The sequence below is a fragment of the Podarcis liolepis genome, assembly GCF_965112155.1.
Source record: "Podarcis liolepis genome assembly, chromosome: 6".
Taxonomy (NCBI): Eukaryota; Metazoa; Chordata; class Lepidosauria; order Squamata; family Lacertidae; genus Podarcis; species Podarcis liolepis.
In genome coordinates, this window is record NC_139559.1 from 52,335,863 (window position 1) to 52,363,837 (window position 27,975).

Genomic DNA, 27,975 nt, shown 5'->3' on the forward strand with positions numbered 1-27,975 from the left:
ATAGTGCTTTATGCAAATAAGCTGCCTGATCAGTCGGCTTGCAGTTAGTTGCTCTGTTGGGTGGCTCACAAAGAATCAGTAGACCTAATTCAGCATTCAGTTGTTTAAAACGGCAGATGGAAGGAAAGGATGGTGAGCTGTGGATTTGTTAACACCTTCCAAAAAAGACTACAGTGATTCCACTGAGGATCAGAATGTTGCTAGTGAATGGATCTGGGCATTATTTGTGCTTAGGTCACTTTATAATGGCATGGTTAGCTTGTGTGGCTCCAGTCACAAAGAAGCTGGTGAAAATATGTATATATCCACCCTCTTTCAGAGCCAGAAAATTATATCTGACTGAGACACTCGTTGGTAGCAGCTGTCCTTGCAGGAACAGGAGCTTTTTGAGGAGCTGTTCGTAATAGGCTGAAGTCTGGGTTTTTGTCGCCGTTATTACACTTTTAATAAGTGGAATGACTTGATGAATATCTTTTAAAGTACAGGATTTATGTGATATTTGTCTTAAGTGAATCATTCAGAAAGGAAAGTTGGTTGATTGCTTTTTGTTGTGTGTGCTGTTCAGAAGGTGGGATCTGTTGCCTGAAAACACTTTCTAAGATTACTGTACTTTTTTTTTTTTAAGATTTCTTCTTTCACAATATTTCCTTTGTTTGCAACTTTGCTTGTCAAGGCCTCTATAAAGCAAGCTGAGGAAGTTCGGTTCACTTTATATTCTGCCTTGTGTCTTAGAAGTTTTTCTTTGAAGTTCTGTTTATCGTATTTTTGCTGCTTTTTCTTAATTTCTTTGGCTTTTAAAATGAGATTTTAGGTCACATGTAGGAGGAAACGTTTTGGATTTTTGTGGTGCATTTTGAAAACAACTATATCATGGGGTTGGAAGATACCGTAATACGGAGTGAAGAACATCTATAAGAAATAATGCATGTGCCGCTTCCCTCTGGGATATAAAATGGAAGAGCTTATTTAGGACCGCTCCATCAATGATGAAAGCAGTGCCAATGAATGAATTCTTACGCATTCAAAACACGTGTTTCGGATTGGAACTACATAAAAGGAGAAGTTAGCTCTCAGCACAGAACTAAAAGAAGGAAAATCATGTCTACTACGTTCAAGGAAGAAGGAGCCCAGCGTACTTGAGACATCAGAAACAAAAGAATATGCTACTGTATTTGAAGACTCTGACATTTGCTTTGTCTGTATAGAGGATAAAGGAATTTTACATGTTCAACATAATGAAATCCCTGTGTGAATGTGGGATTTCTATGTTCATTTGACTAACCGAAGATGTTTTAAAAATGAATGAATTGGGGCACTGCTTTTTCAAGGAAACAAGATTTGGATTTTCAAAGCTTATTGTACTCTCAAGATAAATGCAGCTGTTGTAGTTTGCTCTGCTTGTGTAGGAGATCAGTTTGACCAAAGTAAGGAGAAAATATGAATTGATTGCTTTTGGCATATTGTTCGTGCTTGCATTCCTAGGTGTTTAACCTGTACACACATGTGTGAGAGAGCAAAAACATCTCCATACTGGAACCTAGATTCTCAATAGACTTGAATATGTTGTGACAGTGTCAATAAGGAAGCAGATTAAAGTGTGTGTATATAAGTGATCAGAGGCACTGACTGTTACCCTTCATGATAGAGGAAGCTATTTTTTCTTTATATGCAAAGAAGAAATATTGAAAATAAGAGAGAAAACAGCACAAGTGAGGAACAGGAGAGTATTGAAAGATTTTGATAACCTAGAGTTGCTGAGAGTTGAAAATATGGATGATTCGAGCATTCTACGAAGGAGGGGGTTACAGGTAAGAAACAAATCTAATTAGTAATTCCCTGCCGGGGTGAGCTTAAAATGCTGTGAAAATTATAGAACTGTCATTCTGCTGTAGAAAAAGAATACAATAAGGCTGTAGCTGCATTTGGAGCTCAGTTATTTTAATGACAACGTTCTAAATAGAATTCTGTTATAGGGTTTTGAAAATGATTTTTGAAGCTGCATTAAAATTCTTGATTTCATGCAGTCCAATGGTGTTTGATTTTAAAGGGAATCAACTTTCCAAAGCTGTATGAAAAATGTATGAAGTCACCCGTTGGCATTGGGGAATATACTTAAATGCTGATGAGCAAAAGTATTTTAGATTCATAAATTAGTATTGTGGAAAGCACATCTCAAGGTTTTCTGATGAAATGACTTATTTGCAGTTTTAGGTATTTCACTGGATCATTTGGGATAAATTAGCCTTAGAGCCTTTCTGTCTTAATGAGACAAGACTGACTTTTCTGCACATTTACCTGCGAGTGAGCCCCACTGACCTCTGAATAGTCAAGCGTAGGAGTGTACTGTTAATTGGTGTCAAGTTAAAAATATGGAATTAGAGTGAGCCCCCACTTGATTGTGTGGAAATGTAACATTTCTAGAGAAACTTCTGTTTGAAATTGAACACTAGTTAGTGTAAGCCCAGTAAATAGCAATATAGATTTGGAAACATCTCTTGTCTATAAGCAAGAGCTTATAAATTATATAAGATATATTCTAAAATAGATAGTTTTATATAATAAAAATATATTAAAGCATAACTTTAGTTTTTGTTGCCCCACATTTAGTGATATTTGGAGCCAGATCTCATCTGTGAAGAATTTGCCTGAGTGGTATTACTGGGTATTGCTCAATATTTCTACAGTTTTATCCGGAACAAACAGCACCGGAACAATGTAGCAAACTCAAATTTCATGCTTGTCTTTTGAAATCTTGTTTTTGCTCAAAACAAAACCCACTTTCAAATAGATTGTGTTGATGGATGGTAATCCATAGAATCTTAACATTATTCAGCACAGTAGCACATAGTTCTGCTTACAGATTCCTGAAGGCCAGAGAAGTATTTTAACACACGTTAAATTTACTGCTTATGTACTGAACAAACCTTTCTGTTGGCATGTGATACGAGTAAGCACAGGCTTGACGTAAAGGTTGCAGCTGGACATAGAATGAAATCTTATAACTTTTGGATTAAATGCCGTGGTTTATTTAAAACATTTCTACTGCTAGTTCTGGGCACAAGGAATGCTAAGTGTATTTATCTGGACTGCCATAGTACTCTTATCTAAAGATTAGGCTTCTTAATTTTTTCCTGATTGTCTATGTGTTCTCCATTTATGTTGTTTTAAATCAATTATATTTAATTATCATTATGTTCGTTCAGATTATCCAAGTGCTTCAGATGTCTGTTGGGTAATTTGAATAAACCATGGCTTTAAAATGTTTCTTAAATATTAGTCATTAGTTCAATTCAGTACAAATTCCTCAGTCTTTTTGTGTGTGCATGGGTTGTTGCAGATGTAAAGTAGTCTTTAAATGGCAGTTAAAGAATCCTCTACATACTTACCTAGAAGTAAGCCCCATTAAATTCAGTTGGACTTATTTCTGAATAAACATGCATAGGACTGTAGTTTATTGCTTGCTTTGTCATAGGCCTTAATAACTAAAACTAGCCCAGGGTGGAATTCAGTGTCACACCATGATGAACAAGCATTTCAGTTTGCTGGACTGAATGGTTCTTGCTATCCTCCTCTCTGTGTGCTGCTCTGCGGGTTCCTTGACCCCCCTCCCTGAGCCAATTTTGGGGGGCATGGGAGGAGAGAAGGGGAAGCCCTGTTGTGCAAATGGAAGTCTTGCACAGGGCTTCTGCTGATGGAGCTGGCTAGGTGAATCCCACCAAGTTGTTTTTGTTTAATCCAGCATTTTAATAGCTGCTAGAATGGTTGTGGTATAGCAAGTCTGTTATGTTTATTTCAGTGCTAGTTAAGGGGAATATATAGCTTGGAAAGAAACTTTTGTTAAAAAGGGTTTGAGGATGCCCAATAGAAGGGGAAAGTGGGAGAGGGGAAAATATCACATAGCAGAGCAGTACTGTGGGGGAGAATATAGGTTTGTTGCTCTGTACCATGTACTTTAAATTTACTTTAAATACTTAAATTTAGTCAGGTAATGCAAATATTTTCTGAACATGGGGTACCAGTGAGAGTGTTTTAATTCTAGCAGAGGCTTCAGACCAATGCAGTCATGAAAAAGAGGAACTTGTTCTGGTCATTAGTAATGTCATAGGTCCAAAATTGTTTTTTTAATGTACTTGATTCATTGAAACAATTTCCCCTTCTGCCATTATAGGGGTTATCTGTATCAAGGATGTGGCATTTAATTCAGGCAATTCAACCATTTTGGATTGCTAAGAGTGAATATGTCTGTGCTTGAGATGGGTACTGTACTTAAAGGTGCTGAAGCAGAAAATACAAATTGTTTCTTTTGATACTTTTTTAATTTTTCCTGCCTCTAAGTAAAGAGATAGGTTTTTCCAAGTGGGAAAGAAGCCTCCAAAGTTAATGATCTGCCTCATTCAATTTGACTCAACTTTGAGAGCGATGACCTTCATACTTTGTGGACGGATAATTCTAGGGGCCAGAATGCTAACCCAAATTTCCTGTTACCTCTCCCTTTATCCTTGAAACATACAGTTAAAAGCAAATGCAGCCTGGATGCACTTAGCCAGCTTTTTTCTCCTTCTTTTACATGGAGTGAGTAGTGCCAGTTAAAGTGTCTTGATTTTTAGGCCCTAAATACCCTGGGGATCAGGCACATCCACACTTTCTTTTTCTTCGGTTACTATAGTTTATGAATTATTAAAATGTAAATTCTGCCCTTCCAAGCTTGGCAAAGTGACTGGGTCAGGATTGAGCCCAGTGCTGTCACGAGACGGTAGTGGGTCCAGCTTAGGTTCCAACAGATTATGGGTCAGCTCAAACAGAAAGGGAAGCTTTGTACTGGTATCCTTTAACATCTGATGGCCAGCAGGAGACTGAATGAGGTTGATGGAAATCTGAATTGTTCTGCCACTGCTACATTCTTGTTTGAAATTGTGGGTTTTCTTGACCTACTACAAAAATTAAAATGTTTCCTAGTCACAAGTGCATTTGCACATAAGGCTAAACTGTTGTATTAGGGCTTGCCTGCTCCCCCAGGGTGGAGCAGTGATAACGAGAGCAAAAGCTTTCATTTCCATTTTTAACTAGCTTCAGTTGAGTGTTATGTCTGAACTGGGACAAACTGTGGTTTAGTCTTCATTATGGTTGATTGAAACAAGCCAATTAAGATATAGTTAATGCTTTTGACATAAAACTAAACTGTGGTTAATTGAAAATGGAAGCAACATCTTCCAATCTCTCTCTTGTAGCTGTGTCAGAGGAGGAGAGGGGAACTCATAAGACTAAGTAGTGGCAGCATAAACCATAGTTCACCATTACATCCGAACGCCATTGACTATATATAGAGAAACGCTATCAAGCCTCAGGTTCATGGACTCTGCCTCATCCTTCTGCACAGTCACAAGGAGGAATTCAGAAACTAATGCTTCCAATTTCCATTAGCTATATTTTAATGTGTTGCCTGAAGCTTTAACAGTACAGTGGTACCTCTGATTATGAATGCTTCTGGTTACGAACGCTTCAGGTTATGAGCTCTGATAACCCAGAAGTAGCTGCTCCTAGTTGCGAACTTTGCCCCAGGACTCGAATGGAAATCATGCGCCAGAGGCCCCATTAGCAAAAGTGCACCTCAGAATAAGAACAGTTTTAGCTTAAGAATGGACCTCCGGACTGAATTCAGTTTGTAACTAGAGGTACCACCGTAGTTAATCTTAGCAGTTTAAAAAAACAAAACAAAAAAAAACCAAGCTGCCTTTATAAATCATGTTTAAAGCTGACTTGTTTCAATCAAACTATATAAATAGCAGTTATTCTATACTGGAAGTGAAAGCTTCAGAATTTATTGTGACTGCTCCAGAGGAGAAGACAAAGAGATGGGCAATGAGCAACTTCAAGGCCTGCTATTGCACATTATTCTTGTGCTAAATGATGAGCAATGTCTACTGTTAAACATGAGCACAGGAGGAATATTGGAGACTGGGCAAAATTTGCGAAAATCACCTTTACAAGACATTTCACACATGGATTTGGATTACTGAGATATGGATGCTTGCAAGAGTGTGACGGTAATCATTCAAGTTGATTTTAAGATTTCTGTTTTATTTTGTTCTTTTAATCAGCTAGCTTCTTCTAAATACAGCCTGACAAGTTTTTAGGTTCCGTGCATTTAGATTTTATTTATTTACTGTTTATAATATTTAAGTAGTTTTCTGCTGACAAGTTAGAGAAGAATAATGTGAGTAGGAAATCAGTGAAAGCCTTCTGTGCAGGATTTCTCTAATGACCTTCTGATTTATCCAGTCCTTTAAATTGCATTTTAAAGTAATACTGTGCACTTGCTTTGTTGCTCTTGATTTGCGTAGATTGTGTTTAAAAAGCAAAACCAATGAGGAAAAGTCTTTATTAGTGTTTTGCTGATGTGCAAAATAAGTTGAGTAAACTAATGTTTACTTTTATTCTCTGTCCTTTCATCTGCACCATATTGTATCAATGTTATAGACTTGGTTATTTTACTCCCAGTTTGGTGGTGGTAAATAGTCAACAGGGTCCTTGGTAGCCTCTGTTGGTACTGCCAAATAATAATTGCTTGAATCCTTGTGGCCGTTAGAGAAATAGGATATATCACTTCTATTAATATCACCCCAGATGCAGCCATGTTTGTGCCAGAAATCCCTAGTCTATAGCAGAACCAGTTTTCCCTCTTGGCAGCATAATATGCTGCCAGCATGCTACAAAGCTGACTTTTTCTAATTTGCTCTGCTATCCATCTTCGCTATGTAAGAAATCTCACTTGTCACTTTAATGAGAGAGAGCATCTCGCAGGAAGGCAGCATGCATTTTGCTTAGCAAAACTGATGCCTAGAGGCAGAAATTGGTTATCAACCTTGTTGTTGTCAACCCTGCTTATTATTTTAAAAGGACTGAAGAGATCAGAATGTTACATGATACTCCCTTTTTTATATGTGTCTGGTAAGGACTGGAATGGTCTACCTATTCAGATCCTCTGCTTCAAGGTGTGGTTTACTAGCAACAACGTTTTTTTGCAGGTGTTTATCCGTTGTCTTACACATCTTAAATGACACATTCATAGTCTCCCTAGCTTATTTTCAGAAGGGACTGATTCCCAATGTTCTAGCTTCCCACAACATTTTTCTGTGTTAGGTATATTGGTGATGCTGACACCCCCAATTCAAATGGGAATTTTGCTAATTCCTGTCTTGATTGATGCTGGAAGCAGACTAACAGGATTAGTACAGGTGGCATAGCAACATCAGTATAGATGGTATAGCAACTGTAGTGTGAAAACAGGTCTAGGTTAATAGTTAATATCTCTTCTGTCAGATAGTTCTTATTCCTAATCCCACCCCAACTTCAATATTTTCCTTGTTAAATACCATTGCAGAGGTTTTAATGGATGTGTGTTACAGGCCCTGGTGCTGTGCTTGACTAGAGTTGACACAACAAAATAGATTGTAAAACTGCCCCCTTTGCACCATGTCCTGCAGGAATGCAAATGCACCAGAGCATCATCCACAGTACCTCCCATTAGAGATGCTATCTAACTCTGTATTGGAGAGTGGTGTTTGTCTCTTCTTGCAACTTGTTTGCAGTGGCCAGTGTGGTGTAGTGGTTAGTGTTAGAATAGGACCTGGGAGACCAGCGTTCAGATTCCCACACAGCCATGAAGCTCATTGTGTGACCTCAGGCCAGTCGCCATCTCTCAGTCTAACCTACCTCACAGGCTTATGGCGAGAATAATACACAGAGGAAGAGAACCATGTAAGCCAGTGGTTTTCAACCAGTGTGCTGTGGCACCCTAGGGTGCCTTGAATGATGGTCAGGAATGCCGCTGACAACACTGGCCTTTGTCCCTCTTTCCTTCCCTCCCATCCTCTGATGCCCTCTCGTGTCTCTTCCTCCCAAAGGCTTGAACAGCTGTTCATTGCAACAACCCTGGCTACAAGCTCCCCAGGCAAATGGTGCCTCTGGGATTTGCCAGGGGGTGCTTCCCAGGCCCCTGTGGGGCAGTGTGAGGGGCAGCTTAGAGACCAGGAGACTCCCAAGGAGAGTGGAGAAGAGAGGAGGCTGAAGGAACACTCTACAAGGGAGTGTGTTCGAAAAGGGGTGAGGGGCTTCCATCTCTGCAGGCAAGGGGTGCTGCGAAAAGAATGTAGTTGGTCAAGGGAGCCATGGTTGAAAACCTCTGATGTAAGCCACTTCAAGCTTCTTGGAGGAAAGGTGGGATATACAAGCTTGCATGAATAGCAACCCTGCTCAAGTGTTTATTTGTCTAGTGACAATTTCTTGAAATTTTTGCATTTTTTCCTGTTAGAGCAATTTATTTGGTGTCTATCTCCTATTCAGTAGATTCACAATTCTGACATGTTTTGTGATTCATAATACACTACTATCCTGTCAGTTTTTATCTGAGGATTCATAGTATTAAGTATTCTGAATAAACAGATCCAAATAGAAGATAGTTTCTGCTTCTTGTACTTCATACTGTGTGTTCTTGTTCAATCAGTGGATGTGTTTTGAATTTAAGTCATCACAATTGCTGCTATATATGCTATTGAGAGAAATGAGTGGCTGACTTTGGAGGGAAACTGAGATGGCACAGCCATAAATCCAAAATTTAGGTGATTGAGAAAAGGTAACAGTCCTCAGTTTATTTTAATCAAGCGGCTTAGTGACTCATTTTCCTGGTGTTCTTGCTCTTTTGCAATCAGATTAGTTTAGTAGACCAGATGCTGCTTTGGCAAATGAGCTCCTCTTATAACATTATTTGGGTTTTCAATAAGATGATAGCTTGGATGATGAAGGTTGTCTGGCATGTTTCAGCAAATGAGATATGATGTAAAAGAAATTTACTGTAGTAGTAAATTGACCGTAGTAGTTGGAGGACTAGTAGTTGGAGGAAAAGGCACTTGTGTAGAGGTTTCTCATTAATACTTTAAATTGAACAAAATAGGACATTGATTTAAACTGAATAACCATGATCAGCGGTTTGAATGCCCGCGACGGGGTGAGCTCCCATTTCTCAATCCCAGCTCATAACAACCTAGCAGTTTGAAAGCACACCAAAAAGTGCAAGTAGATAAATAGGTACTGCTCCGGCGGGAAGGCAAACGGCGTTTCCATGCGCTGTTCTGGTTTTGCCAGAAGCAGCTTAGTCATGCTGGCCACGTGACCCAGAAAAACTGTCTGCGGACACATGCCGGCTCCCTTGGCCTGTAAAGCAAGATGAGTGCCACAACCCCAGAGCCGTCTGCAAGTGGACTTAACTGCCAGGGGTCCTTTACCTTTACCTTTATTGGGAAGGTAAGGAAAGAAATGAGATTATGCATTTCATAATATGAGTGGGCTCAAGCTTATGAATTACAGTGCTTCTGTTTTATTTCTAGTATCACCCCTTTCTCCCAGGCAGACTTAATTAGATTGCTTCCTTGTTGTAGTATGTTCTTCATATTTGAGCACCCGTCTTCGAATAAAGGCTTAACACCCTTATTTGGACATGATAGGAATTATCTTCATAAGGGACTGGTCTGCCTTCTGTACAGCTCTAAATTGCTATTGTTCCCTGACTTTTATATAGATCAGGGATGGGGAACCTTTGGTCCTCCAGATGTTTTTCAACTCCCATCAGCCAAGGGATGTTTTGAGATGTAGTACAACAGCACCTGAAAGGCCCCAGGTTCTGTCTCCGATACATATCTTGGGCTTATGTGTTTATCTTGACTGAGCTGCTGTGAATTTAGGGAGTCAAAGGCAGTTTTTTCTTTTCCATTGCTATGACAGGTAGTGATTGAAGGAGCAGAGTTTGCTTTGTTAGGGCAGAGGCCCTTGATTACAGGAAATGTAGGAGCTTGTTAGAGGTTTATTTTATTAAGAACATTTGTAACTCACCCGTAATCCACATGCCTATTGGGATGGGATACATCAAATAAAACAAAAATAAAGGTTTGAGATGGAGTGATCTCTTCCTTTCCCATTGTCTTGTTACAGCAAGTTGACAAAGCTCAACCTTGCAAAAAAAAAAAAAAAAAAAAAAGGTTGGGGAAATGGTAGTAATCAAGAGAGACTAAAAGTGGGGGCAGGGAGGGATACTGCATTGCATATTTTGTTCAGGTAAAACTAAAAAGCACCCATTGTATATGTGACATCCCTCTCCCTCTATTCACAGCCTTGAAATTGACTAAAAATGCCTCTTGACAAAAACACCCACATACATAGTTGTAATTTCATGAGCATAGAGAAACATTCTTGATACTTTTGCTACATTTTTTAAACTCCTCTGCCTTATATGTTTGTCAAATACTGTATAGCATTGACTGTGTTTCAGAAGCAAGGCATTTTTTTGACACACAATTGTGCAGTTTCCTGATAGTTTTATTGTATTTTAATTTCTTACCCACTCTGATCCTCCTGCCTCAAATAGTATTTGTATTGTTGGCATCTGTCTCCAAAGACAATAGAATGTGCCTCCGGGGCGAAATTTAACCACTGGAGAATCACAATGCCTGCTGTAGCTGTAGAGGCCCATAACTTATAACTACTGCCTCCCTTGTTTTTATTATGTTAGCAGCCACAAAGTGACCTTTCTGGGGTGCAAGCCCGGGCAGTGCCTCTGAAGGTCCTGGGCTTCCCAGACGACAAACCCTCCCCCCTCGGCCTCGCTGATGTGGTCTAAAGGATAGCGGAGTAATACATTTGGCACCAGCTTGGCTGCAAGAGTTGCTGGAAAGAGGCATACAAGATGCCATCCCACCATTTTAGGGATGGTTACTGCAGAAATTACGCCTATAATTGGTTTAAAATGTTGGTGGAAGTTCCAAATGTACTGAAGTCTAGATTATTTAACACCCCCCTCCCAATACCTTGTTGCTTCCCACTTTGCTGGCATAAAAGTACAAGAAAGCCCACGTTCAAGTTGATGTTCTAAACATTTGCTTATAAAAATAATAATCCCTTGTACTCAGCTGTAAAAAGGAGTAAACCCCCCCTCCGCCACATGACAACAACATGCTCCAGTTGAGTACTGGTGACTACCCAATTGTAAATTTTAATAAATTGGGCGTGCTGGGCTGCTATATTTCTTCCAAAGTGACTAGTACGAGTCAAGTCCCTTGGGGATGTTGAGAGTACAGTAGAGTTGCAGAAAGCAATGTTGTGCTTGATTAAGTTTAGACAGGTGATGGAGTGGTGTAATAAAATCTTTTTTGTTAAAGCTTGTTGTAACATGGAATGGAATGTAACACCCATGGGACTGATTTAAGAAAAAACATGCCCTACACATTGCCTTAAGAGGTGAATACAATAAATGTAAATTAGTTATGCTGCAAACATTGATTTGTCATGAATCTTGATAAATACATACTGTTCTTTTTATGTTCAATATTTCATTTGTAATGCTTGTTTATGTGTACTGGCTATTGTATCTGCAACATGACAAACTGAATAAAAATGAGCCCTTGGGGTGTAATTTAATACTAGATAGAGAGAACCCATTTGCAGGGTAGAAGAGCAATAAGGACACTGAAAATACTGTTGTTGTTGTTGTTGTTGTTGTTGTTGTTGTTGTTGTTGTTGTTTAAAGTGCTTTAGTCTCTCTTCTATAATTCCCAATGAATTATTTTCTCTTTTAGTATTTTATTCCAAGGATCAACTTTAAATTCTATCTGTCTGTCTGTCTGTCTGTCTGTCCATGCTGTTGAGCTACTGTTTTGGATAGTAATTGTGAGTAATGCAGGAGACATAAGACTAAATTGTGCATTAGGAATGTACAACTTATCCCTGCCTTTCTACAGGAAAGTTTATTCAAGGCAGCTTGCGATTCAAAACCAGAATTATGAAACAATAATAAAACAGTAAAAACAAATATTAAAGATAGAATCTGCTTGCAGGGTTAGAACAGGAATTAAGATGCCGAATTTTTCTTTTCTTTTCTTTTTTTGAGATGCTAGAAACTACTTAACAGATCAGTCTAAAGGCCTGTTCTCACAATGGCCATCAAGATGCCTATGGAAATATTTCAATCAGAACATGAAGTGGATAGTCCTCTCCTTCTATTAGATATTGTTAAATATTCTATTAGGTATAATATCTGTATATTGTTTTTCCTTCTATTAGATATAAGATCTGTATAACATGTTTTGTCCCACATTTTCTTCCACTTACTATGTAGCTTTGCTCCTTTCTACTCCACAGTCTTTCCTTTCTGGTTCACTTGCTGTTTTAGACCTATTCCTTTCCTTTCCCTTCCTGCCCTCTGCAGCACTCTGTGCACCCTGAAAATCTGCTCTGGAGGGTCCTCCAACGCTCTGGAGAAGATTTTGAGGGTGTGTGGATGGCTGCAGGATGGGTAGAGACACAACATTGGACACAACTTTATGATATTGCTGACATTTGTAAAGTAAAATATCATTATGTTTATGTATTCCTTTTATTATAACTTTATATTTATAGTTACAGATAGGTAGCCGTGTTGGTCTGCCATAGTCAAAACAAAAATAATCCTTCTAGTAGCACCTTAAAGACCAACTAAATTAGTTCTTGGTATGAGCTTTCGTGTGCAAGCACACTTCTTCAGAAGAAGTGTGCTTGCACACGAAAAGCTCATACCAAGAACTAACTTAGTTGGTCTTTAAGGTGCTACTAGAAGGAATTTTTTTATATTTATAAATATATATAACTTTATGCTGCTTCGCCTGTCCTTTTTGTCTCTCTCGTCAACTTACTAATTTGATACCATCTCTGAGTGTTGAAGATTAAGAGGGCCTTTATAATTGGTTTTATATGATATGGCTTATACAGTGGTACCTCGGGTTACATACACTTCAGGTTACATACGCTTCAGGTTACAGACTCCGCTAACCCAGAAATAGTATCTCGCTTTAGAACTTTGCTTTAGGATGAGAACAGAAATCGGGCTCTGGCGGCGCAGCGGCAGCAGGAGGCCCCATTAGCTAAAGTGGTGCTTCAGGTTAAGAACAGTGTCAGGTTAAGAACGGACTTCCGGAACGAATTAAGTACTTAACCCGAAGTACCACTGTAGATCCTTACAAAATTGTTCCTAGTACAACCTTTGAACTCTCTTCTCTCGCCTCTGCTCCTGTTCTGGTGCCCTTTGTCCATTCACTCCTGAGAGCCAGCAGTTGACAGCTAGATTAATCCAGCTAACTAATAATTCACACAGTTGGTTACGTGTGCACAAATGTGCAGAATTAGCTTTAATCTTGATTTCTAACCCTGATTTAAAAAGCAAACTAATTCGTGCTGGTTCAGACATAATGCTATACCATAGTTCACATTAACAGGAAAAATGGGAGGGAACACACCGACTACACACTCTCAATGCCCTACTAGAGTTAGAAAATAGCTAGAGTTTATGCCTACATTTGACCTGCTTTCAGCCAGGGTGGCATGTCGGCTCATGTATATTGAACAACTCAAAAATCTGGAGGTATACGTGCATAGTGTTTAAATATATTATTCCTTTGTACTGCTGGAGTAAGGACTGGATTGCTTACTTAAAAACATTCTGTCCGCATTTGTTTCCTAAAGGATTTATTTTCCTTCTGTCCTAAATAATTCCTGGTCAGCTATAATTACTGCTTTCAGTAGGTACATTAGTTTATTGATCTTTTTGAAAGCATGTATCCTAAAGGAAGAGAAGGCTATATACTTATCTCAGAGTCATGAAAATGTAATAGAAGAAAAATGCAATTGTCAACTTTCCTGAACTGATGCATAGTAAGTATTAAGTAGATAGCTCTTTGGCAGATGACTGGTATCTGTAAGAGATCTCCAATAATTGGCTTCTGTTCACTGGATTGATGGCATTTACTGCCTTCATAAATGTCTTAAATTGCTTTTGTCCAAGTTGAATGATATCTTGCATTTTGCCCTTCTATTTGCATTCTCTTGATGTTCAAAGAAAACATGATTGTCAGCTTGTTTAATATTATGAAATATAGATCTTGTTTCTGCTGTTCACTCTGGATATGATGTAATGTTTATAGTATTAAATAGGCAATGAAAAGAAAGGATTAGAGAACAATTTACTGATTTATTTATTGAGTACAGGGAATACACAGAGTTCCAGTTTGAAAACAAAAATGTGGACACTGTAGGTGGTTTGTTTTCACCCTCTGGTCCTTTATTCCATGGTCCACTGGGTCGGCTAGCCTTCCTGATGCTGGTTTCTGTACCCTCCCTTTTCTTGATTATTGACAGATGAGGGAGGTAGGGCAAGAGGGTGCAGAATTTGGATATCCAGAATGATCCAACATGAAAGAAGGATGAAGACAATTGTTACTGCTAGATATTAATTTGGACAAAGCCTTTAAGGTTTTCAGAATAAAATCAGCAATAGTTTTATTGATTCTAATTGTATTTTTTTAAAAAAACATTGGCCATGCTTGGGTTGAATATTTTCTCTCTCTTTAGCTAATGTGCATTAACGGTCTGACAGTAAAAGGAGTGTTGATTTTAAGCTTCCCTTTTCACTGTCCTTGTGCAGTCCTTGGTGTTTATTTAGTTTTTTTCTTATGTATAGTTTGCCATTTCATTCGAACATTCAAAGCATGGTTTGCCCTAGGTTTGTAAACTAGGTTGATCCTGGTTTTACAGAGCAAGAGCAAAACATGGTTTGTGATTTAAAATGGAATTATGGGCTATGGTTTGCTGCAAACAAGAAAGTAACCAAATTTGCACAAAGGGAAGTTGAAACATTATGGTGTATTCTGCATCCTTCATACATATTCTCTCTGCAGCAGAACAGGAACAGGTACTTCCTGCCTACAGTTTGGGTTGTACAGATCATCCCCTTCTTGGCATGGCATTTTAGTTTTGGATTTTTGTGTATCATGGCAACCTGCTGTTGGTTGTATGTTACTATTACTTTTACCCCCAGGAAACCTGAAAGCTGAGAAATGAAAACACACAAAAAAACAAAGCTGATTCTTTCTGTAATCCTCCAAAGTTCTCATGCCTAAATATGTCAAAGATAGAAAACATTTAGTGTCCTGGAGCTCCTAAGTATATTCTTTGCTTCTAGGTATTCTGCATTGTGAAATTTGCATGCAATTCAATAATTCATGCTTTTATTTTTTTCTTTTATTCAATAAATGAATTATTCAATTCTCAGGATGAAAATGTGGCTTATTAAAAAGTTAGCTTGATAGTGCTAGATTTTAGAAATATGTCATTTTCTCTTTTTTCCCTATTTTTTGTAGTAATATTTTTTATTGAGATTTTCTCATAATACAATAAAATTACAACTACAAAAGATACAAAACAAAGAAAAAAGAAAAGAAGGGGACAATAGAGATAAAGAGAGGAAGAGGGAAATAAAATAAAAAGCAAAAGAAGAGAAACATTAGCAGAAATATATGATTTTCAAAGTGATAACATGAATGTTTCTGCATCACAAATTGGAATTTTGGGTATCCCCAAACTTTTCCCCTATGCACTTCCTTCTTTGCCTTTGCCATTTTTATATTATAGTTAGGGTTTTAAGACTGTGGTAAAATTGCTTCTATCCTTGTTTTGTCATTTTCTTCACTATATGTAGAATATTTTTTAACTTTGAATGTTCTTATTGCTTTAAGTTATAGAAAGGTTGGAGTCAGCTGTTCAGGATAGAGGCTTTGATTGCATGGAGTTATGGTCAGAAAAACCGTTTTGCAGACAAATGCTTCTTTTAATATCACTGAAGCTCAAATAAGTATGGCACCTAGATTAGCATAGCAGGGAGGTGATAATGGATTCTGTACTGATCCTTTTTGCCCTTTCCTTCATCAGTTACATGGCTAGGAGAGGTAATTGCTTTAGCATGGAAGGCTTTAGAGAACATTTGAAGTAACTGGGTTGTACATGTCTGGGATGGATGTGTTAATTCTTGCATTAATAGGCTTCTTGTACTGCTTACATCAGGATGTAATAGCCATTTATGAATTGAAGTGAATTGGAAATATATTTCTGACTTGGTTCAGTATCTAAAAGAAAACCACAGTCCCTATGACTTTTATGTGAAAAGTGAAGGTAAGTGACCTATAAGAAATGGATCTGTTTTAAGGCCATATCTTTATTGGGTCAACCAAAGTGACACAAAATAGTTTAAGCTTTCAAATTCTACAGAACTCTTCATCAGGTTAATAAAGCAGGAGAGGAAAAAAGTTGGCTGGTAAAAGTAATGAATCTGCATCTGTAAGAGTCTTAAGATGGATTGTGGACAGATACCGCAGATCATTAAATGAGGCTCTGTAGGTTTCCAGTTGCACCAGGGTCTTTGGGGAGAGAGAAACAGTCAATAGCTGATTCTCCACCTCTAGAAATACAAAAGACAGCTAAAACCCCTTGTTAGGTGGATACTGCCTAACGGCTCCTGTATTCTACATTTTCTCCCCTGCCCCACTTTGTTTACCATCTAGTTTGGTGAAGAGTTCTGTGTAGAACACATAAGATAAGTGTCATTTTTGTGACAGTTTGGTTTACTTAAGAAAGGATATTGCTTCAATATGGATTTTTTCCCTGATGGGTCATAACAATCAACTTTATTTTGAGTAAAAGTCACAACTAAAATATGTCATTATTTGTGTTTTCTTTAACTGAAGGTTATTTTTGCCATTTGTTAGGGGATTTGAAATTTGAAGGTGGGTTATCAATAGCTAAATAAAAAAATAATAGTGGCATACACACCAAAAGCAAGTTAGAAAAAAGTTTATGCAACTCTACCAAAGGGAAGACATACATTTCAAGATTATAATTTTATCCAGGAAATAGTGTGAATACAGTAAAGACACTAGATCCCAAAATATTTGTGGGTAAGATTATTGAAGTTCTGTTTGTCCCACAGTCAACATAATTCAGTTTTGTAAATCTGTTCCAAATGTATCCTAAAGGAATGCTCTTTATTCAAGGAAGTTCATATAACCTCATCCCGTTCTGTCTTGGTTGCTATTAATGCTTTTCTTGCCTAAACAGTAATTGTTTATACAGATGGGGAGCTCTTCATTCTTTCCTAAGAGTTGCAGTAATATTTTCAGATAGGAAGCCTGTCTTCATTTAATAGATTAAAATAAGAATTTTTAAATTAATTATGGGATTTAAATGGCTCTTTTATTTCAATTCAATCCCTTAACCTTTCTACTTGACTCACACACTCATCTAATAGTAAGTGTAGCCCTAGAGTTAGAACCTCAGACTATATATATTTAATATTTTCAAAAATCATATCTGAAACATACAAACAAAAAGTCGGCAGCAAAAAAGCATAGTCAAACTCAGATTTGTGCCAGTGATAGGACACAATATAGGACTGCAAGGGGGCTTTGGGCTTGAGCTTCTTGAACTTCAGTCCCTTATAGCACCTAGAATATCACTTTTGCATCTGAGAAACTGCAAACAGAATTTTGAGATGTGTTTGTTGCAAGAGTGCTGTTTTTCAGTGAAAAAAAAGTCTTTTAGGCATACGTAAGCCCTCAGGTGTCCTTAAAATATCTCTTTAGAGCCCAGCCATATAATATACCCTGCAGAAACAGTAAGAAAATGCAGAGTACTCAACTGATTGCAAATACTAACTTTAAGACGGACAAAATATTTGACAATAAAGCAATGCCTGCGGACAAAATGGAAACAAAATAATTAACAAAGTCATTGTTAAACAGAATTCTTCATTAGCTTCCCAGAGAAAATGATGATAATTACCATTGCTTGATCCCAGAGAGACTCAACAGTTAGTTCTTTGCTTGCTGATCTTGGATTTTCTATCATCACTGTCTTTAAGTTAAGAGCTGTAATTCAGAGATTGTTAGAAAAGTTCATTGTCTTCTTCCAATGTGTAACTTTCAGTGTATTTGCACTGCAGTTACTTACTTGCAGCATCTTGCAGCTAAATATATCAATATGCTACTTTCAGTAGTTTTGGTGGAACCATAGTTCCTCAGCAGATGAAAGATGCTTCTCTAACTGTTAGGGTACAGTTGATCTTGGTGGCACAGGCAGGTACACTGTATAATGGTTCCTACGTTCAGTTACAAAAAGCTGATTTTGGCTAGACAGGCCTCACTGTAGGTGAAGAGAGAAGGAAAAAAAGTGGTGAAAAGGAATAGAAAAACGGCAGTCGCAAAATCATATAATAAATGGAACCAAAAACAATGATGATAAATAAAAGAACAATTACTCCTCCCCAGAGAATCAAATTGAGCACAAAACAAAATGCAAACACAGCCAGCCCTGCAGGGAAACACAAAAGTGCAGTCACAGCCGCTGTCGCCATCTTGCCATTATAAATATCCTTGCTCTTGAGCTGATTAAGGTAAGTGCTTTTCAAATCAAGCTCTGGCAAGCTGGTTTGCTATTTATAATGTGTCATCTATGTCTCCAAAGTACCAGTCTGAGAAAAAACTTGTTTAGATGAGACTGTGCTTTTCACAGAATAAACTTAACAATAGTAACATATTTTGAGATGAAGTATTTACGGTAATACAGTTAAGGAATAATATTTTGCTTTTTAAGCCATCATTCTGTTCTCTTTATTGGGCAGCCATCTGAATGGTAGATGATTGTCAACTCTAACCCTTCCCAGAATGTAGAATAAACTGCCTGTCCCATAAGTGCAGAACCCAGAGCATAATATGACTCTTGGAAGTGACTCAAATCATGTGTTAGCATGGAAGGCAAAATTCTGTTAGAATCAGGTGAGTGAGTGAGAGAGAGAGAGAGAGAGAGTGAGAGAGAGAGAGGGGGGGGGAGAGACTCTTTACCAATCTCTGTATCTTGCTCTCATGAGGAATAGCTGGAAACCATCTGACTTGCAACTTGGGTTAATTACCCATTTGTAGTTGTTTAATTTGCCTTGTGGGGTTTGCTTAGTAGAATGATCAATCACAGAAGTTAATTCCCTTGAACATTTTATTAACTAAGGAGGAATTACAAAGTATTAATGTTTTCATTATGATGCATTAACCAAAGATCCATCACTTGAGAATTAAACCTTAAGATGGTTAAGAGTGCAGTCCCATACAGACTTATATGGAAGAAATACTCATTGTACACAGTGGGGCTTATTTTTGTGTAAATATGGATAGGATTATGCTGTGCTTCTCCCTCTACTTAAAACTAAAAATTCCAATATGTGCTTAACTATATATCTTTGCATGCAGGTGTAGTGCAGACTGTATAGTTTTCAGACTGTCTTGCCAGTCTTTTTGGATATTGTGTGCAAAAAAATCTGCTAGATTAAATTGGTATGTTAGCTTTCATAGAATCACAGAACTGTAGAGCTGGAAGGGACTCTGAGGGCCATCTAATCCAACCTCCCTGCTTTGCAGGAATCTTGTGCCTTCTGATGGGACTTACAATAATAATATACTAATAATTTATTATTTATACTCTGTCCATCCAACTGGGTTATCCCAGCTACTCTGGGCCGCTTCCAACATAATATAAAAACTCAGTAAGACATTAACAATAAAAACTTCCTGATACAGGGCTGCCTTCAGATGTCTTTGGAAAGTAGTATAGTTGTTTACCTGTGTCACATCTGATAGGAGGGTGTTCTACAGGGTGGGCGCCACTACCAAGAAAGTCCTGTGCCTGGTTCCCTGGTTCCTTGATTTGTAACAGTAAAAATAATTTCTTTGTAAATGGTAGGTTTGGTATTGATTTCATCAGCATAGTGCAAAGATTGATAAAACCATATAGTTTAGAAAAAGAAAGCAGAAAGCCATGTTTAGAATTCTTTAGTCCAGTTCAGATGAAACACAAAACCATGGTTTTTATCACTATACAAATGAGCCTAATAGAGCACCCCCATCCCAAAAGGACTCAGCCAAAAAGGACTTTTCACACTGCTCAGCAAGATAGGATGCCCACTAAGCTTTACAGAATGAATGTATTTTTCCACAAGAACATTGAATGCCTTCCCCCAGTTTCCTTTGCAATATTCTTTTCCCTGTTGCTCTCATATGCCTTTAGCTTGGCTGAAGGCGGTGTGTACTTTCATTTGAGGAGTGACGGGTCTGTTGAACCTGGCATATCACCACACCAAAACAAAAGTGTGGCAGGCCCTTATCTGAGAGATCTTGCTTGCAGATGATGCAGCTTTGACAGTGCATTCTGAGGAAGCTCCACAGAGGCTCATCAGCTGTTTTGCCCAAGCCTGCAGGGAGCTCGACTTTAGTAAAGCTAATTTGAGAAGATAATGTAATCTTAAATCTGAATCAAGATGTACATAATTCCATGGATCTTTGGAGCCTGGGCTTTGTTTATAAGTCTGCTGTCACTTACAGTAACCCCAGTGAGTGCTAGGGCAGCCCGTTTGCTTTTCTGACAGTTACCAAAAAAAGAGTTCTTTGGTTTAGTTTTTGGAGATCTTGTGCTCTTTCCCCCTAAAAGGTCAAAACTAGACATGATGAAAGCAGTCACCTTTGTTCATGCATGTGTCTGTCCTGCTTATGTATATTTATTTATTTAAAAATATTCTGCTTGATTGTAAACAACAACCTCAAAGTGGTTTTATATAGCAAGAGTAGGTGTCTATTCTTTATTTTATTTATTATTATTAATTTGTTAATCACCTTCTACATCATTGTCTTAAGGAATGTACAATAAGAACAGCATCAGAATGAATGCTTAGGTATGAGGAGGTGAGCCTTTCCCCTTCCTTCCCCTTGCCTCATCACGAGCTCTTGTTTTAGAAATCAGAAATGAGCTAAACTTGGAGAAATGTGTCTGGTGCAATGGAGCATGGAGAGGTATGGTGAGGGCAGGTAGGAAGAGTTTGCCATCCCATATTTGTGCATTCGCTTTGATGTAAAAATGAGACTGCTATTCTTGCTTTATGCATGAATAGGGTGGATAGGTAAAGAGAAATGTGGCTGCCCTGTCATGTCTAGTTTCATGCTAATCTATTCAGTAGAACTGATTTCCAGAGGGGAAGTCGTGTTAGTTTCTTGCAAAAAACCCCAGACGTGCAGCACTTTAAAGACTAACAGATTAATTATGACATACGTGTTCATGGCTTCTTGTCTGCTCCATCAGATCTTGTATTATCCCGAATTGCAGGTACATATATATGTGGTTCATAAATATGCACTATTGAATAGTTTAGTATGAAATTGGACATGGCTGGGCTGATGTGGAGGAAGATTGTAAGCAGTGGGCTCCAAAGGAGAGGATATGCAGAAAAACACAACAGAACTATTCACAAAAAGCAGTAGTCGATAACAGAGGAATCCTGCCATGGCAGTAGTATTTTGAGGGCATCTTCCAGGATCCATACTACCCACCCCCTCAACATATTAGCAGCTAGATCCAGATTGATATATTTTTCATTCACACAGAAAACTAGTCTTTTTCTACAGTGACTACTATTGCGACTGCTCTTACGTTAAGGTTACCAGATTTTTTTCAATGAATTCGGGGACATTTTCCAACTTCAATGGATTTTGTATGGGGACTGATTTGTAAATCTGGGGATTGTCCCCAGGAAACGGGGACATCTGGTAACCTTATGTTGCTTATTGAACAGGGCTATGTCCTGAACTGCTGCTGCCCTTTGTTCTCTCTGCCAGCAGTAATTGGTAATAATAATAATTTATTATTTGTACCCCACCCATCTGGCTGGGCTTCCCCAGCCACTCTGGGCGGCTTCCAACAAAGATAAAAAATACATTAAAATGTCACACATTAAATCAGATGTCTTCTAAATGTCAGGTAGTTGTTTATCTCTGACATCTGATGGGAGGGTGTTCCACAGGGCGGGCGCCACTACCGAAAAAGCCCTCTGCCTGGTTTCCTGTAGCTTTGCTTCTTGCAGTGAGGGAACTTCTAGAAGGCCTTCGGCACTGGACCTCAGCATCCGGGCAGAATGACCTGTGAGTTTGAGTACCATCTAGTACAGGGGAAGAAATGGTCCTTTTTCTGCTACCTCCCTGAATTGTCCACCTTCCACTCCACCATGCAGTGGTCATTAAATTTTTGTGGCCATGTGCCACCGTTGTACATGCCCTTTTGCTTTGTCATGAATAGGTGAGAAAGCTAGTTTTCTTCTCATTTTAGCTATTGGTACATATGCTGTACTTATCTGCCTGTCAGAAAAGGAGTTCCCCTCAATAAAATTCAGAACATTTAGTTGTTTGAGAACAGCAAAACTGGATGGTGGTGTAGTCCTGGTGTCTAGATGGAATTAAAGCTGAAAAGGTGTATTGTTGCTCTTTCTCTGAAGTATTGAGAGTTTCCAGATCCTTGCTTGGAGATAGTTCCTATATGTTCACATGACTCACTGCAATAAGTGCTTATGTTTTGGAGTTGTAGAAGGTGGGAAATGAAATAGTGGAAAAGTGGAGGGCGGGGGAGAGCAAGTACTGAGGAAGGATCTGCAGCTAATGTTTTATGAAGATTAGATTAAAGGCTTGAGACATTCTGAGGCATATTTGGCTTCTGGGCTTATTAAAAGTGTTTTAATGGGAAGGAGAAAGTTGTCACTCTGGTTGATCAGTGGATTGCATTTGATAACGTTCTGATGCTTCTGCATCAGAAAATTTAATATTTAAGTAAAAAACCCACAGTCTGGCTACAACAGCTGCTTGTACTTTCTCTGTTGCTTGTTTACCGCTCTTCCTTAAGTTAATTATTTTTTCTTTCTTTTGTCAGGGAAATGCAGGGAGAAATTGGTCTGCTCAAGAGTTCAGGTCAAACACTTGAAAAAACCCATCAAGTCTTTGTTCCGCTTCAGCTGAGCAAGCAGATATTCCCTTATCGCTACATGGAGCCTTGTGGAATAGTACAGAGAGGGCACTAGAGATTATGAGCAATGCTTTGAGGAACAGAACATTGTCTTTTAATTAAGGCATTTTAAAGGGTCAAACTAGGTATGGCTGGAAATGGGCATACTCTTTTCACAAATCCACCACACTCACATGTTCACAGATAAAAGGGAGTGGGGGGGGGATTTGCTTCATCAGCTGAAGATGTAGGAAATGATGGCTCCACCATGTCTGCAAGGCTGAGAACCTAGTGTTTCAAGCCTGGCAGGTGTCATTCATATCTTTGCTCTGATGGTTATATAATGACATCAGTATAGGACAGCTTTTAAAAAATGCTTGGAGATGGCAACTGGTGCACAGTATGATATGTCCCTTCTGAAAATGAAGGTCTATCAGGATCAATTATACAGGTGCTGTATATACAGGAGAATGTTTTTATTGGGCCAATTGGTAAATTAAGCATAATTTCACAGAAGCTGTGAGGTAGGGTGGCAACATTTTTCTTTGGAGGGCCACAGCTTTGTGAGCTTATTGGAGGCAGAAGTGATACAGAAGGCTAAACATGAATTTAGCACATGCTAATTTATTTGTGCCTCAAATACCCATGGAGTCAAGTGATTTCTGTCCCAACGCAATTAAGGCTGTTAGAGAGCTCTCAATACCAGGCTTTTAGCTCAGACAAATACCGTATTTTTCGCTCGATAACATGCACCTGACCATAACACGCATGTAGTTTTTAGAGGAGGAAAACAAGAAAAAAATATTCTACACGAAACAGTGGATGTATGATTTTTGTGGTTCATGCTGTGGCCACAGACATGTGATCTGATGGTGAGTTTGGGGTAGCCCAATGCAAAAATCCTGAGGATCCATGTGGATCCATGTTTGTAACTACGTTTTTGCACCACTGCGGCCCCAGGCAACAGTGGGTGCGTGATTTTTTTGGTGCAAACTGTAGCCATGGACATGCTATGTGATCTTTTGGTGAATTTGGGGTGACCCAGTGCAAAAATCCTGAGGATCCATGTGGATCTGTGCTTTGTAACCACGTTTTAAGTGGGGAGGGAAGGAAAAGCACTCAAGGGACAAGGAGCACGCGTGGAGCAAGCTCTGCTTCTCTCCCTCCTGCTCCCCCCATTAGCGAGCTGAAAAACTTTGCTGGAGGGACAGAGAGCCTGCTTGCTTTGAAGGAGCCTACCGGACAGGAGCTGCTTACACTCGTGTAAGCAGCTCCTCCCCTCTCCCGCTTTGCTCCTTTAAAGCAAGCAGGTTCTGCTTCTCTCCCTCTCCCCCCCCACCCGCTTAGCGGGTGAAAATCTTTCCTGCTATTTCCAGCAAAGCGGGAGGGGAGCCAACCGGACAGGAGCCGCTTACACTCGTGTAAGCGGCTCCTCCCCCCTCTTTGCTCCTTTAAAGCAAGCAGGCTCTGCTTCTCTCCCTCCTCCCCCCCCCCTTAGCGAGCTGAAAATCTTTCCTGCTATTTCCAGCAAAGCGGGAGAAGAGCCACTGAGTGGGGATGAGAGAGATACAGAGAGCCTGCTTGCTTTAAAGGAGCCAACCGGACAGAAGTGTAAGCGGCTCCTCTCCCCTCCCGCTTTGCTCCTTTAAAGAAGCAGGCACTCTGTCCCTCTCTCCTCCCCATTCAGCGGCTCTTCTCCCGCTGGAAACCACGGAGGAGGGAAGCATTCGCTCCATAACACGCACAGACATTTCCCCTTACTTTCTAGGAGGAAAAAAATGTGTGTAATGGAGCGAAAACAACGGTAGATACTATCAGCAACGTCCCCTCTGTAATGTTGGGGGAATCCAAACCATCAGTATATTCATAGGCAGATAAGACCTTTTTAACCAGTCATGGCTGGGCTTTAGTGAGCAAAGTGCTAAATTACTAATGTTTTATATAGCACTACCAGTATGCATGGCATTTTTTCTTGCTGCAAGAAGGCAAGTCTTTGCTCTGCTCTGAAGGGCTTAAAATTAAAGGTTTGACACAGGTGTGAAAACAGGTAAGTGAGAAGAACAGTCGGGTTTTTTTTACATTGTTAGGCTTCATTACAGTGGGGTATGAGAACATTCAGCTGGGGCCACACTTCTGTGTGCCATGAAATATGTAGAATTCCCTAAATCTCAAATTAGTTTGGGTTTTGTGGCTTCTTGGTGACACAATACACTTTAAAAAAAACAACTAAGTTCATAACTTTTGTGAATGAATTTCCAACTTAATGTAATGGTTTGTGTGTCACTTTATATCAAGCACTAGTAACAAAATTACCTGAAAGAGAATTCCACCAGTTTCTGCTTTGATGACAAAATATTTATACTTGGGAATTTACGGCTTCTATGTTTTGTATCATTGGTTTCGATCTCTTACCCCACACATTTTTACCATAATTTTGTACGTATTCAAAATTGCTTAGCAGTAAACTGCAGTTTTACTTTAATGAGAAGTCATAGTTAATAATTGTATCATACTGAGGGGAGGGGAGACTAAATTAGCACATGTTTGTTTCTGGATTTGGTCATATTCTGTAGCAGCAGCGATGATGTATTTGTTCTTGATGCATGCCCAGTCTTGGAAAGCATGCTTTGTTCAAGATGAATGTGTGCTTATTCAAGTATTCTTTGTAGAATATAGATACTGTTTCTACTAGTGGTTTCTAAAAGCTCATATTCATAAAGAGGGTTTAGAACATTATCATGTGAGGCATCATTGTACTATAGTTCTGCTGCTGTTATGATGCCTGCGTGCTTTCAAAGCCAGATACCGATCAAGTAATGCTCTTCTGAGAATGCTACAGTAGAAACACAGCTTGCTTTCCTAAGCCTCACAAGATATACTGAAAATGAGTGGTTTCCTTTTTGTTTTAATTTCTCAGCATTTGTGAAGTTTTCAGTAGTAGGTGAGAGGGTGGGAATTTCTGCTTTTCTAGGAGCTAAGCAGGTCTGAACACTAGAAAATCGAATCCGATTGCTCTTACATCTGAGCTGTGATTGCTCCATGAACATAGGTGCACAATAAAATACTCTTTATGGTGACCAGTGAAGAATTAGTAATTTGAACCCTCTGTGTTCTTTCATAATAACCGCACGTTGAAACATAATATTGACTTCTCCCAAAATAAATAAGCTTAATACCAAGTATTCTTGTTGAACTTGGAAATATGAGCCGTTAATATGTTTTTATACTAGGGAAATGCCAGTTGGTACACTCTTAAACATTTTTTGCCAACAAAGTGGTGGTTTGTCAAAAGAAAATAATAATGCTGCCTGGTGGTACTGATTAATTGCTGCTGTATGCTGTGTCATTGAGATTTGCACCTTTAGCAGCTTGGGAATTCTAGTCTGAAGTGTAATGAGGAAGAAACATTTAAATGTGATGTAGTCATTGAAATCTTGCGCTAAAGTTAGTGAGAGAAGTGAAAATTTAATATAGATGAATCTTAAAAGACGTTCTGATGCAAAAGGAAAATGTTTTTTATTGGGCCAATTGGTAAATTAAGCATAATTTCACAGAAGCTATGAGGTAGGGTGGCAACATTTTTCTTTGGATTGCCACAGTCCTTCAGTGGTAACTTGAACCAGAAGCGGGGAGAGCCAGAGTTAAATTAGGTAGGGTCAAAGTCAAAAGCGCACAGGGCCCCCTTTTCACTCTTTCTGCCACACTTCCTCCTCTTTCTTCTTTATCCCCCCACCTGGTTGCCCTCTGTAGGGGTAAGGATTAGCTGACACACAGTGCTCTCACATGGTGCATTTGTGTGTTAAATCAGGATGTGGAAATCTATTTTGATATTGGTTCTACTGCTTGGGAAGGATTCTTGAGTGAGTGATTGTTGCAGGCACCCTTGGATGATTTGATATTTTGGAGCTGTCTCAGTCTGGTTTCATTTTAGGAACTTTTTTGTCATTCTTATGTATTATGTATTATATCCCAAGAGAAGCCCATTCTGTTGGATCCTTAGGTGGCTTTTGATGTCATTTGACAATGGCAGCTCTGCCTTGGTTTGGGATGGGAGCACAATATTTCAGTGGTTCCAGCCCTACTTGAATGGCCAGTTTCAGAAAGTGGTATTTGGGAGACTGCTGCTTGTTCCATTTTGTCTCCCATACTTTTTAGGCTTTTCATGAAAACATTGAATGAAATGAGATTGGTACACTTAACTTCTAACACCCAGATTTGTTTCTCCTTCCATCAAACTTAAGGGAGGCCATGGAGATTCTAAATTGAGCTCATTAATGGACTGCTTGAGGGCCAATTAAGTGAAACTTAATGGCTTGTTTTATCAGGGCAGAGGTGCTCCATCTGTAATTGCTCTCCCTCTGAAAGATATGTTTGGAGGTACCAACCGATTCACCATTGTCACTGGATGCCCAGTAGAAGCCATGGTACTTACCTTTTTTCAGCTGTTCCTGGGGTATCAAGTATGACTTTTCCTGGACAAAGACGACCTAGTCATAGTTATGTGTCCCTTGGTGACTTCTCAGTTGGACCTCCCATAATGCATTGCATGTGGAGCTGTTACTGAATATCATTTGGAAGCTTCGGTTAGTATTAAACATGGCTGCTAGGTTACTAGTGGGGCTGGCAATAGGGAACATTATCTCACCAATACTTAAATAATGATACTGGCTCAAAGTGCTGGTTTATATCTATATGTATTTAAACAGCTTAGGACTTAGGACTTATATAGTATTTTGTGCAAATAACTACATTTGTAAGGTTGTTACAACCTTAAAACACACCTAGACTGAAGTAACTAGGGCAATCTAAATTTGTGTTTTGGCAGCCAGAGTACTCTTAAGAAATGGACAGTACACTTGACTCAGCTGTGCTTTCATGTTTCCTTCTAATTTGTATGCAGGGGTTTATTTGAGACAAAGCATTAAACATAATTAGTACATTTAGGAATAGATTTATTGAACTGTGGAGAATTACTACCAGGGTTAAAGCTGGTCGCAGCTTGACAGTATATTTATTAGGTTGTCATTTCTGTATGAGTAGATGGAAACCTTTTTCTTAACTAGCAAAAGACCTCATTCTTTCATATTATCTGTACATTCAGAATGCTATGAGTAAGCTGGGACACCAATAATATGCAGCTTCCAAACTTGAAATGCTTCATTAGCTAGGCTGGCATACTAATTTCCCTGCTGTGATTCCTACTGGTATCCATGAATATATAGCTGTGTAAAGTATTGCCAAGCTTTTCTTAAGTGACATTTGAAG

The 27,975-nt window shown here is 38.9% G+C and overlaps 1 protein-coding gene and 1 long non-coding RNA gene across 10 annotated transcripts in view; one reads left to right on the top strand and one right to left on the bottom strand.

Annotated features, from left to right (window-relative positions):
- The window catches only part of LOC310709624 (microtubule-associated serine/threonine-protein kinase 2-like), a 147,019-nt gene that overhangs the window by 32,186 nt on the left and 86,858 nt on the right, over window positions 1-27,975 (top strand). Inside the window, exon 1 of one of the 8 annotated variants that reach the window (XM_083509511.1) lies at window positions 69-1,808. The exons of 6 other annotated variants lie outside the window; for them this stretch is intronic. In XM_083509511.1, the coding sequence (XP_083365637.1) occupies window positions 1,770-1,808 (39 nt within the window). In that variant the 5' untranslated portion in view covers window positions 69-1,769. Of the gene's footprint in view, window positions 1-68; window positions 1,809-27,975 lie in introns of those variants that run through there. One more of the 8 variants, XM_083509512.1, reaches the window with a different exon arrangement.
- LOC310709725 lies at window positions 14,044-27,256 on the bottom strand. 2 transcript variants are annotated; one of them, XR_014527639.1, is made up of 3 exons: window positions 27,143-27,256; window positions 17,689-18,048; window positions 14,044-15,260 (listed from the first exon to the last, which is right to left on the bottom strand). It is a non-coding gene; the product is annotated as an uncharacterized lncRNA (long non-coding RNA). The 2 variants fall into 2 exon arrangements; XR_014527640.1 differs by lacking the exon at window positions 27,143-27,256 and adding an exon at window positions 18,164-18,264.